Genomic DNA, 13,325 nt, shown 5'->3' with positions numbered 1-13,325 from the left:
TACAGCAACATAGAGATTATCAACACTGCGCAGCAGCCTCTGATATTCATTAAACAAGGTTTTAATTTGGTTAATCTTAATATTATTTAATGTATTGAAGCGGTACATCTATCTTACAACCATTCCAAAAAGAATAAGGTGAGATTTTGTGATTTGTTTCTATAAAATATAGATACCACCCTCGTTTGTTTTTGCGATCTGTTGTTCGCTGAATTCGGAAGTCTGGGTATATTGTTTTTCTTCCCAAATCCGTCTGGGGAAAAATTATGTTGTTATTAATGCATTGCTGTAACCAGCGTGCAGCTGATTCGCGATTGTGTTGCATTTTTAGTATTTGTGATAATGTTTTTTTGTAAAGTACAGTAGACTCTTTGTTACATGAAGAATAAACATGATTGCAGCTTTGTCACCCGAGGGGCTAGTTTCACAAAGCAATGCTAGCACGTTTGGGTTTTGGCTGTTGCGTCCCAGTTAATGCTGTTTTTTGTTGGTTTATATATCCAGGACATTGATTGTAACAACATTGCAGCGAATCTTTGGTCAGACCACGCATCACGTGCAATAAACTAGTAGTAAAGTAATGGCTATCCAGGACCGTGGTTTGACACAACTGTTTTTAGTATTTTGGAAATATGTTATCATTTGCTGTAGCCTTTCCTACAACATCTTTTAAAATAACATGGTTCCTATTTATCCCCACAGCGTTTTGACATCCTTTATTCTTTAAAGACAACAAAAATGCCGGTATCGCGGGGTACAAAACAGACAACCAGCAAAATCCCCAAGCTGAGCAGTAAGCCTGGAAGCACGGAGAATGTCCGGTCTGAAAAGGTAGACCTTTTACTATCTGTAGTTCTTAATTCTGCACGCATTCCAGCGCCATAGTTCTACCCTGCAGGACCGATCAGTGGTATGAATTTACTTTGCTTCTAAAATGGCTTAAATGTATTCTCTGTTTTTCTGTAAGCTAGATAACCTGGCTTTAAGATGCGTTCTATATGGGATCACGTCCTCTACAAATCTATTGTTCTTTGCTGTTTTTCCCATAAGTACTAATGCTAAACAAGTATAGTGTTGTAGATGAGCAAACAGTCAATCATCCCACACTACACTTTTTATCTTACAATGCTGAGCTTCAATCTATGAATGATGCTCATACAAGGTTTTTAATTGGAGTGATGGGCTTTCGCCTTTGTAGGAGAGCAGCCAGACCAAGAGATCTCCATCCTCTCCTCAAGGAGCCCCGAAGAAGAGATCTGCATTTGGAGACATTACTAATGTAAGTACTGCTGTATGTTTCACATACAGTGTGTGTTTAAAACAGATCAAGTCCAAATATTCTGGGAGTAGACCGCTACTTTAACAAGAATTCTGTTCTGTAAGAGACCACACTTGTGTGCAGTGGCTGCTATTTGTTTTGCATTGGCTCCAGCTTCAATGTGTTCTGCATATTGCAGACTCTGAGCTTAACATGAATTTCTTAACCTCCTCTTCCAGGGTTAGACATTCCACTAGTCCTGCACCAAGTCCTGGATTTCACAATCTCCTTGTTTAGGTATTGAAATCAATAGGTGCCAGGGGTTTGAACAATCAGGCCCCTGCTAAATCTGCTCTGAACTGTTCACACTTCAGTAAGTCTCGTCTGTGTCTATAGGTTGACTCATGCAGCTATAAGGGGAGGTACAATATGTTTAACAAGGGTTGCCCAAAACTCCTGGCTACTGAATCTTTTAAATAATATACTTAAGTGATGGTAGTTCTGAAACACAGGACTGGGTGCAGGGCTAGCATTAGTTTTTAACCCTGCGCAAACTCCTAGTTCCTGATCATTTCAAAATAAATCATAATAGACTTCGTTGAGGGTAGTGTGAGTTTCTAACCCTGCTCTACTACATAAAACTTGAATGTGAGTGACTGGTTTCCCCACATTAAACATCTCTGCAGTTGGAGGAAGGAAGCTGAGTTGTGTCCAAGAGCTGGATACAATCATGGGAGATGGAGTTCTGTGTGCAGTTTCCTAATTGTGTGTCTTTTTAAATAGGCCTGCAAAATACAAGCAGTGCAGCCAAAGCAGAAGGAAGCTTGCAAAACCTTGATTAAGAAGACACAGAAAAGTACCGATGTCACCACAAACAATCAAACCAATCTAAAGAAGTAAGTTACTGACTCCAAGTCTGAAATAATCCATGCCATTATATTGAAATGCATGCTGAAAGCAGTAATGAATTGAAATGTTACTGGCATATTGACTTCCACATATAATAAAGGTGCAGCTCATCATTTGCAATAATTCAAAAATGTGTAAAAAAAAAAAAAAAAAAGTGTATCAAACCTAAAAGCAAAGACTAGACATCTGAAGTATGATTCTGATTGGGATCAGTACTACATCTATGTAATATTATGAAATGGGTCAGTCCCATCTGGATCCAATTAGTCTTTGTATTTGTTTTTATTAATGCGCTTAATAATCCAGGTAATCTTATTTCACATTTCCCAGTTTCATTAAAACATTTAAGTATTTCTTGTGCCAGAATATTTTGATGTACCCTTGATCTGCAAAACTACAGGTTGCTGGTAGTCCTATCTCGCTAGCTGCTGCTGCTGGTTCAATAACCTGTTGCTGTTTCAGGTCAGAGGAAGAGCTGGATACAAAACATGGGAATAAAGAAAAAAAAAAACAAAAAAAAAAAATTTAAACAAATAATAAAAAAATAAAAAAGCAAAATAAGAAAAAAAAGAGCAGTGCAGCCAAAGCAGAAACAAAACAAGCTTGCAAAACCTTGATTACAGAAGACACAAGAACAAGTACCGATGTCACCACAATACAGATCAGAAAAAAATCTAAAAAACCAAAAAAAAAGAAAAAAACTCCAAAAAAAAACTGAAAAAAAATCCATGCCATTATATTGATAATGCAAAAAAATAAAAAAAAGTAATGAAACAAAAACAAAAAAAGTGTTTTCTTCTTTTTTTTTTTTATTTTGAACAAAATAATAAATGACTTCCACCTTATATGTACATATTTTAGTAGCTCGTTCGAATATTCAAAATGTGTAAAAAAAAAAAGATCTCATCCTTTCCCGAAATGTCATGACAAGTTCATTCATCACCAAGTGATTTTTTTTTTTAGTCCTGAGCAGAAGAGGTACTGAGTAGGGTACATCAAGTACTGTAGGGGGTTCATACAAGGGAAAGAACCAGCGGCTAGGCAATATTCTACTGGAAGAACTAGACCCCAGTTTCATTAAAACATTTAAGTATTTCTTGTGCCAGAATATTTTGATGTACCCTTGATCTGCAAAACTACAGGTTGCTGGTAGTCCTATCTCGCTAGCTGCTGCTGCTGGTTCAATAACCTGTTGCTGTTTCAGGTCAGAGGATAAAATCCCAACTAAGGAGATCCCCCCTGCTGAGCTGGAGCAGAAGAAGGATGTCCAAAAATCAGAAGAAAAAAATACCAACGTGCTCTCTGAAGAGAAACCAGCAGATGTATAAAACTGATTTCACATAGACCTTCTCATAAATGTGTACACCTGAAAGTCACTTAACCTGCTGGTGTCACTAAAAGTGCTTGTATTCATGCTGTGATTAACGCAACTTTTACATCATTCAGGTGGCAGAATGTCCAGGAGTTCTTTTGTTATGTTATAAATAGTTAGTGACCAGATTTATTTTTTCATTGTGACGTACTGCATGTTTAGACATTTGTAAATGGCTCTGTAAAATTATTCTGGTGTAGTGTAATCCTAAATTAAACTAGCAATTTTCCTTGACACAGGTTTTAACAGGATGTCTTTTATCAATCTGACTTTCTCCCTGCAGATTCCTGCAATTGATGACGTTGATAAAGAAAACCTTGAGGATCCCTGTTTGAGTGCAGAATATGCCAAAGATATATTTGATTATCTCAAGAAAAGAGAGGTGAACTGCTTTTCATGCCTTGGTCATATTGATGACAACATGTAGTCATCTTTGTTTTTAAGGCTACCCCTGTACTCCATATTAAAGCAAGCTGTACTGTTCCTGAAAGCATAGCTCTAGATATGTTGGATTGACAAGGTGTTCTGTGTTGTAATTAATCTGTGTGTGTGTTTTCAACAGGAGAAATTTGTCATTCCAAATTACATGGAGAAGCAGTCTGACCTGAACAAGGAGATGAGAGCCATCTTGGTGGACTGGATGATAGAAGTTCAGGTGATCTTGCTTTCTTCTGTGTTTTTACTTGAAGGACTGTGCATCAGTGAATGTGTTAGTGCCGTCATAGGGAACTCCAGTACAGTTGACTTGAACATTTGGGTGCAGCTGGTTTTTATAGCGTTAGGTGAGCAAGGCTCAGTCAAGCACTGTTTTTCACCTGTAATGCTAACAAGTTGTTAGGTATAAAATAGATTTGTTATATTTAAAAAAATAAATAAATAAAATAAAAATAAATTACTGACCAAAATCCAAAAATAAAGTATAAAGTTTCATAACACCTTTATTTCTGATTCCTCTCCTGACCTATCTCTCTTTGTCCCCTGTGAAATATAATTTTTTCCAGGAGAATTTTGAATTGAATCATGAGACCCTGTACCTTGCTGTGAAGCTGGTGGATCACTTTTTGGCAGAAACGGTGTGCATGAGAGAGACCCTACAGCTGATCGGCTCCTCCGCGATGCTCATTTCCTCCAAATTTGAGGTAAGAGACTTCCTGCTGTCTGGTTAACCCTTGATCCGTGTCAGGGGTGCACCTGGGCATGTTTAAAGTGAACAGATCACATTACTCTGAAGAGTGTAGGATACCCTTACACATGATTATACTTCACGATACCAACAACTTGTTTGTCTCTGAGAACAGAAGTAATCCTTCAAAGTACATGCGGTACATTTCAAGGGTTATAACAAATCTCTATTTTTATTTTTTTATTTTAAATCGGTCACGGCTCCTGCTCGCTGACAGAATAGGTTGAGATTTCAATCGATCAATCAGTCTTTATTTTACATAGCGCATTTCATAGTGGACCACCATCACAAAGTGCTTTACAAGATGCAGTAACAAGAAGAAAATCCATAATACTTTATATATTTATATACAGAGAAATGTATAATATGTGCTATACTGTTAAAAATTAAAAAGCATTACATTAAATATAGTGGAAAATGCATAATACATTAAATATAATGGAGAGTGCTTAATACATGGTAGTAGCATAATACATTAAATATAGTGGAAAGTGCATAATACATGGTAGTAACATATGTGAAATAGTAGCAGCAACTAATAGCAGATATCAGGCTTAAAGAACATGGAAAGCCAGAGAGAACAGGCGGGTCTTGAGAGTTGATTTAAAGCGAGTGACGGTGGGAGCATCACGCACCAAAGCTGGGAGAGAGTTCCAAAGAGTTGGAGCCATGAAGCTAAATGAGCATTGTCCAAGTGTGGCGCACTTTTCCTTGGGGATAAAAAGCAGGCCAGAGTCGGAGGACCTCTGTTTGTGGGCAGAGACATAGCGGGTCAGCAGGTTGAGGAGGTACTCGGGACCTGTGTGATGAAGGGCATTGTACGTGATCATAAGAGTTTTGAAAATAATCCTGAACTTTACAGGTAGACAGTGCAGCTGAGCAAGACTGGGGGTGATGTGATCACATTTTTACATCTGGTAAGATCCTGGCAGCAGCAGCATTCTGAACTAGTTGCAGTCAGTTTATGGTGCGTGCCGAGAGACCATCCGGGGTTGCAGTAGTCAAGAGGAGACAAATGCATGACAAAGTATCTCTGCATCTGGGAGGGAAAGGTAGGGACGGACTTTGGAGATGTTTCGAAGATAGTAAATGGAAGATTTGACCATGGAGGAGATGTGGGCATCAAAGAAGAGGTTGCAGTCAAGAAGTACAACAAGGCTTCATACTGTGGAGGAAGGCAGCAGCAGACAGTTTCTGAGGTTCAGGGCAGTTATATTGAGATTCATAAGTTGAGTTTTAGATCCTACTAGGAGGAGTTCAGATTTGTTGTTGCTCAGTTGAAGAAAATTGGAAGACATCCAGGCCTCTGTCTTGAATGCAAGCCAAGAGCCAAACCATGGCAGAGGAGCTTCCAGGACTGAGTTTTAAGTAGAGTTGGGTGTCGTCAGCATAGGAGTGAAACATGAGGCTGTGTTGGCAGATGAAGTGACCCGATATTAATATTAGCAATGATTAAGAAATGCATACATCTATGTAAGGCCCCTGGTGATGAGCAGATCCAGGGTGTGTCCTCGGCTGCGAGTGGGGACTTTGACAGATTGAGAGAGTTCAGAAGCGTGTTGAAGTCGGTCACTAGGGGGAGGAAGGAAAGTCAACATGAAGTCAACATGAAGTCACCTAGTAGAAGGATTTTGTCAGCAGAAGTGCAGATGAGGGAGAGGAATTCTGAAAACTGCAATAAAAGCAGAGTTGCTCCTAGGTGGACGGTAGATAACAGCAAGGGTAAGGCACATGGGAGAGGGGAGCTTGATGGCGAGATGCTCAAATGAAGAAAAAGCAGGCAAAGAAAAGTGAGGAAGCGAGCACAGAATTTGCCATAACAGCAGCATTTGCGGGAGAGCTGAGGGGGATGTAGAAAAAGTGCAACACTTCTAAAATTGTTTGTAGTTTTCATGAAGTTGTGCTGTATTTGATAACTGCAATCTTTCTAGTATCTTGTTTATTACCTGATACAGTATTGTCATTTTATTATGTGTTCTGTCTTCAGGGAGCAAAAAAGGTGTCTTTCATAAACTATAGGCCACCACTTGCAGAATAGAGTTGCAGGGGTGTTGGGAGAGATGTAAATGTACTGCTTCTAAAATTATTAATTTGGCCGTAAAGATTCATTTTTAGCCCAGTGTTGTAATTTTATATCTTACAATGAGCGTCTCTGTGTTTATACATAAGTTCCCAGCACTACATTTGATTACTGCATTACAGTACAGTTTTTTTTTCTATATTTTGTACGTTAAGTTTCCAAGTACAGAATTGTATTTATTAGTTTTATGTTTGTTTGTGGCATTTTAAAGGCATTTACTATTGATGGCTTGGTCCAAATCATAAAAATACTGTATATAAGAAATGCTTACCACTTCAGAAGCACACTTATTCAAAACAGGAACAGTTTAAATAATTGTGGCAAAGTGGTAAGTGATTACAGATGTGTGCAGTGCTGAGTGAATACAAAACAGACAATGATTTCCAGGTGCAAGGGTGTTTATTGGTTTATTAACAATGTCCATAAATAACAAATGATGGAAGTGAATACAGCGGCGTGTATCACTTATGTTTGTAAAAATCCCACAGGTTTTGCCCACAAACAAAAGTCCAGTTTAACACAAAACACAAACACCGTTCTTAGTGACAGTGAATACGTGCTTGTGGTGTATTACAGTTCTCCGTGAAATGCAGGGGTGAAAGCGTTGTCCGGGTTTATGCTGGCTTTCACTACAGCTCCGGATCGTGCTGCTAGTAATCTATTAAAAAACAAACAGTTAACAAAACACTAACACGCACAAGACAAAACTCATGGTTCACAAAACGGCAACTCCTTGTGGGTTAACACTAATCATTTACCAAGGAACAGATTACTTTGCTACGCCCCTATTTTATACCCTCACTCATGACCCCTTGGTTAACGAGCGCATCAGCCTCTCCAATCCGCAGATGCCACACTGTTTCCCGTTCGGGTACAGTAGCTCAGTCCCTTTTCAGGTCGGCCGACTTCCACCTACCCATGGGAATAAAGTGTCATGCCTTTTTGTCCAGGGTATTCCGCTCCCTTTACCTTTACCCAAGTCAGGAAGAAGATCGAACACCAAGTGTCATTTTTGTAAGTAATTTAGGACAAAAACTTTTGAAACAAATATTGCAGTGCAGGTTCAGACCTGTCCCAGCGGTTGTTCAATGAATGTTAAGTTGCTATATCAATATCCATTCCATATTTGATAGTCTGTCAGTAAATTCATTGCTGGGCTGTTTCTGTCTTGCAGGAGCGCTGCCCGCCCTGTGTGGATGACTTCATGTACATCTGTGACGATGCGTACAAAAGGGAGGAGCTAATCGCCATGGAAATGAACATTCTGAAAACGCTTCACTTTGATATCAGCATTCCCATAGCGTACCGCTTCCTGAGGAGATATGCCAAGGTAGGAACGCACTGCTGGACTCTTGGTTGGTCAGTTAAGCCCTTCCAATTCTTTAGCTTCTTCAGCACTCTTATCTAGCTCTCATTAATCACTTTCATTTAAGCTGTTGGTTAGCGCTGTAACAGATTGATTCTATTATAACATACAACATTTAACTGTGTCACGTTTTCTGCGTTTCCTTGTTATTATTTTGGTGCCTGTCAGTCGCGTCCGGTCTAATTTATTTTCACAGGCGCTGTTTTAAAAGTCATTTTATTCACAGTAAAACAGGTTTAAAGGCACAGCACATCAAAATGACACTCAGTACTGCATCTCCAGCCCTTCCACACTCCTTGTTCGCTGTATTCATCACATATCATCTCTTCATAGTAGTGCATACTGATAAATCATCTCCTGGTCACTTGATTTGTTGCCAAACTGCTCAATAATGCGATCCAAGTCATTATTTTATTACTAGAACATCTCAAAAAGCTTGGCAAATGCCAGCGATTTTCTTTGAGCACTGGATGCGGAAGCAGCTGTCTTGTTTGTTTATATCCGTGTTATGTTTGTGGTGAAGGGACTATGCCTATTGCTCAGATACGCCTCCCCTTTTTTTTCGGCGCCTATCGGCCTCTCTCGGCCATTGAAAGGTTTTCTCAACTTTTTCCGACTAGGGACCTGTGTGTGACACCTTTTTTGATGATGGCGGGCAGGGTCAGAAAGGGCAAATCGGACCAGAAAGGAAAAAATGTAATGCTGGAGCAAATGTTGGTCCAACATAGGACCGCAAAGGGTTAACTCTGGTACATCCTGCCCAAGATACTCCTGGGTTTTAAAAACAAGAAGCTGCAGGAATGATTGCACAAGTTAATAACTACTGAACTGTGGAATTAGCCTACTTATAGTTCTGTTTGTTTTGCTGGTTTTACCTGTTAAGAAGCCATTTGTAGCAACCGGAACAAAGTTAAGTTACAGTGTTGTTGATATTGCATTTGATAAAGTAAAAACAAGTGCCATCCAGAGTGTTTCTCATTTCTTAAGTGCATTCACACATTATGTTTTTGAATCATGTAGGTTTGTGTTGCAAGCTGAAAGTTTGCTGTTTTTTGTTTAAATGTGTTTCACTGTTTGAAATACCATTTAAATACAGCACTGGACAGACCTGTACTGTGAATGTTGTTTTCCAGTATTGTAGGTTAAATTGCAGTATAAACTGTATGCATGTTATTTAAATGCAATGTTTGGAAATTACATTTTTATACAAAACTTGCATGATTTATTTCTGGTATAATGGAATTAGATTATTAACTTTTTGGTTCAGCACCTTGGTCTAGCGGGCTTTTTAAGTAAAAGAGCCTCTAATTTATCGGCCAGTGGCTCCTGGGACAGGAGGGGTCGGACAAACAAGTGCTGACTGTGCTGAACTAGTCTGTCACATCCTTGGTGAATGCATTATAGCTGCAAGCCTTCTGGTTTGCATGGTTCCCTTTTTGTAGGGGTGAATGGGAAGACATTTTGCAGGTACAGCTGAAAGCTTGTTCTTGGCCTCACCTTGACCTTGAATTATTGTCAGTTTGTTCAGTTAGGGTGCCTTATTTGTGGATTACTGAGTTGTATGCTCTGTGTAATGGAATGTGAAGTACAGTAAGGAACAAATGTGGTATGAATGTATTCTTATTTTGCATACTGTTGCACCTGAAGCTAATTCAGGTCTGTCTGTAAACATGTTAAGAAACGATGTTGCCCAGCTTTTGTAAATCCTTTTCATTTTGTGGTTAATTATATCGTCTCTGGGTTTTGTTATCTCTCCAGTGTGCTCGGGCCTCCATGGAGACGCTGACCCTGGCCCGCTATATCTGTGAGTTGACCCTGCAAGAGCTGGACTTTGTTTCTGAGAGAGCATCCCATCTTGCTGCTGCCTGCCTGCTCCTCGCGGTGTCCATGAAGGGGCTTGGAGGCTGGGTGAGTCTGCTGCTGCAGTCTGGGCCTAAAAAAAAAAGCGTTAAAACGTATGGTATTTGAGTGGTGTGAACCCCTCCATACTAAGGATTGTTTAGAAAGCACACAATCGTGTTTTTTTTTTTGTCATTTTTACATTTTTTTTAAATTAAGAATTTATGTAGCATAACACAATTGGACTTCCCTGGGTTGAGATACACTCATAGTTCAGTGAAATGGCTGGCTGACTGTGCTTCTTGCCTCTGTTTCAGACCCCCACACTGCAGTATTACACAGGATACACTGCTGAAGAGCTGGTGGGCCTGGTCAAGAGGTTAAACTTCCTCATCACCTTCCCAGACGACAAGTTGAAGGCTGTCAGAAACAAATACTCTCACAAGTAAGCTACTGATCACTTATTTTTTATGTTGTTTTATGTAAACCTGATGCTGGCTCCAAAGCAGTGCAGTTGATTTTTGTTATGACTAGAAGTGCAACACAACTAAACTGTGAAGTTATATATATATATAATTACACACACACACACACACACACACACACAGTGACTCTCAAAAGTATTCACACACACACACACACCCCCCCCCCCCCCCCCCCCTTGGACTTTTCCACATTTTATTGTGTTACAACATGAAATCAAAATGGATTTAATTAGGAGTTTTTGCCACTGATCAACACAAAAAAAGTCCATAATGTCAAAGTGAAAAATAACATCTACAAATTGTTCTAAATTAATTACAAATATAAAACAGAAAATAATTGATTGCATAAGTATTCACCCCCTTTGCTATGACACACCTAAATAAGCTCTGGTGCAACCAGTTGTCTTTAGAAGTCACATAATTAGTTGAATGGAGTCCACCTGTGTGCAATTAAGGTGTTTCACATGATTTCAGGTTAAATACACCTGTCTCTGGGAGGTCCCACAGTTGGTTAGTACATTTCCTAACAAAAACTACATCATGAAGACGAAGGAACATTCAAAGCAAATCCAGAATAAGGTTCTTCAAAAGCACCAATCAGGGGTAGGATATAAGAACATTTCCAAGGCATCGAATATCCCCCGGAGCACAGTAAAGTCCATTATTAAGAAATGGAGAGAATATGGCACAACTGTGAATCTGTCTAGAACAGGCCGTCCTCAAAAACTGAGTATCCGGGCGAGAAGGGCATACTCAGGGAGGCCACCAAGAGGCCTATGGCAACTCTGAAGGAGTTAGTCTTCTACAGCTGAGCTGGGAGACACTGTGCTTACCGCAACAATAGCCCAGGTGCTTCAGAAAACTGGCCTTTATGGGAGAGTGGAAAAAAGAAAGCCATTGTTGAAAAAAACTCAAATCAAATCTCAGCTACAGTTTGCCAGAAGGCATGTGGGAGACTGAGACCAAGTGGAAGAAGATTCTATTAAAAATAGAGCTTTCTGGCCTCAACGCTAAGCGCTATGTTTGGCACAAGCCTAACACCAAACATCATCCTGAGAACACCATCTCTACCATGAAGCATGGTGGGGGCAGCATCATGCTATGGGGATGCATCTCTGCGTCAGGGCCTGGAAAGCGCTTGAAGATAGAGGGCAAAATGGATGCAGCAAAGTACATAGAAATCCTGGAGGAAAACCTGCTGAAGTCTGCAAGAGACCTGGGATCTGGGGGAAGATTCATCTTCCAGCAGGACAATGACCCCAGACATACAGCCAAAGCCACACTGGAGTGGCTTAAAAACAAAACAGTCAGTGTCCTGGAGTGGCCCAGTCAAAGGTCCCCATCCAACTTGATGGAGCTTGAGCAATTTTGCAAAGAAGAATGGGCAAAAATTGCAGTGTCCAGATGTGTAAAGCTCGTAGAGACTTATCCAAATAGACTCATGGCTGTAATTGCTGCCAAAAGTGCCTTTACCAAATATTGACTCAAGGGGGTGAAGACTTATGCAATCAATTATTTTCTGTTTTGATTTGTAATTAATTTAGAACAATTTGTAGATTTTATTTTTCACTTTGACATTAAGGACTTTTTTTGTGTTGATCAGTGGCAAAAACTCCTAATTAAATCCATTTTAATTCTATGTTGTAAATAAAATGTGGAAAAGTCCAATGGCGTGAAATACTTTTGAGAGCCACGATATATAAATTACTGACTGGCCAAACAAACTGAGCGCAAGAGATGTGTGCAACTATTCAGCAACAGCAATGGGAAGTGATGTCGTAGAATTGACATGTTCATTTTCAGTGCGTGGACACAACAGACTTCAAAATGTAGCCCCCTGTATCCCTATTGGTACCCAAGAAATCCTGTTTTAACGCAGACTGTGCCCCTTCCCCTCCATGGTGAACCCTGTGTTTATGCTGCGTGTTTGGGGTTTGTTTCCTGCAGGGTGTTTTTCGAAGTGGCAAAACTGAAGCCCCTTGACATGCTGAAACTGCAAGAAATATTAAGCGGGTACGTGGAGAAGTTGCCATAGCAGCAAGAAAAAAATAAAAAATATGTATATTATGCAAGGAATGTAAATTTATATAATTTGTAACTATTTATATGGTATGTACTGTTAATTGATGTTCTAAAAAAAATGCAGTTGTAATTGTGTAAGCTTTTTTTTTATGTGAAAATACAGTATCTGGCTGTTGTGACTCAAACTGTTGTTGCTAGGATCATGCTTACTGTGCAGTACTAATGCATGTTCTAGTAAGAACATCAGGTTGGTACTAGTTTTAATACCAGATGCATTCTAACTGGGATTTGTTATGAGGAATGCTTCATCAATGCTTAAGAAAAATAATTAAGCTGTTAATGATTCTAAATAGCCAAGCTTTTAACAGGCAGAAGCCTGTTTTTCAACAAGAATTTGCCATGTGCTTGCATTTTATTCTGGTAATATTAGTCTTTCCACAGTACTGTTTTATTACTTTTAGTTCCCTGGTTGCTATAGTGAAAGTCAAGTCAAGTCATTTCATGCAAAACTGTGACTATTAATGGTCTGCTATTCTGGGTCAGTGGAGTAGGTTTTGTGAACGTTTTGTGTTGGTGAATGGAGTTTGTGTGCACTAAATGTTTCCTTCTCTCTGACTGTATCGAGTAAATTGGCAGCAGTATTATACTGTTGACTGTCCAACTGAGTTCACCAATTACAATGACGATAAGTAGTTATAATGTCTTGTCCTCAGCCAGAGACACTGTTAGTAAAAATATTTGATGGGTTTGTTTTATAATCAAATGTATTTTATAATGTTTATTTTATAAAGATGACATTTTGTGAAAAAAA

General features: G+C 39.3%; 1 protein-coding gene across 1 annotated transcript; it reads left to right on the top strand.

Annotated features, from left to right (window-relative positions):
• Nucleotides 1-13,325, top strand: LOC121318692 (G2/mitotic-specific cyclin-B3-like). Its single transcript, XM_041255633.1, has 12 exons — nucleotides 1-138; nucleotides 703-831; nucleotides 1,199-1,279; nucleotides 2,042-2,154; nucleotides 3,372-3,489; nucleotides 3,823-3,921; nucleotides 4,102-4,194; nucleotides 4,541-4,678; nucleotides 7,977-8,132; nucleotides 9,927-10,076; nucleotides 10,325-10,452; nucleotides 12,440-13,325. The coding sequence occupies exons 2-12, from the start codon at nucleotides 739-741 to the stop codon at nucleotides 12,525-12,527; spliced, it is 1,257 nt and encodes a 418-aa protein (XP_041111567.1). The 5' UTR covers nucleotides 1-138; nucleotides 703-738; the 3' UTR covers nucleotides 12,528-13,325.

The sequence above is a fragment of the Polyodon spathula genome, chromosome 7 (genome assembly GCF_017654505.1).
Source record: "Polyodon spathula isolate WHYD16114869_AA chromosome 7, ASM1765450v1, whole genome shotgun sequence".
NCBI lineage: Eukaryota > Metazoa > Chordata > Actinopteri > Acipenseriformes > Polyodontidae > Polyodon > Polyodon spathula.
This window is presented reverse-complemented; position numbering and strand designations above follow the sequence as displayed.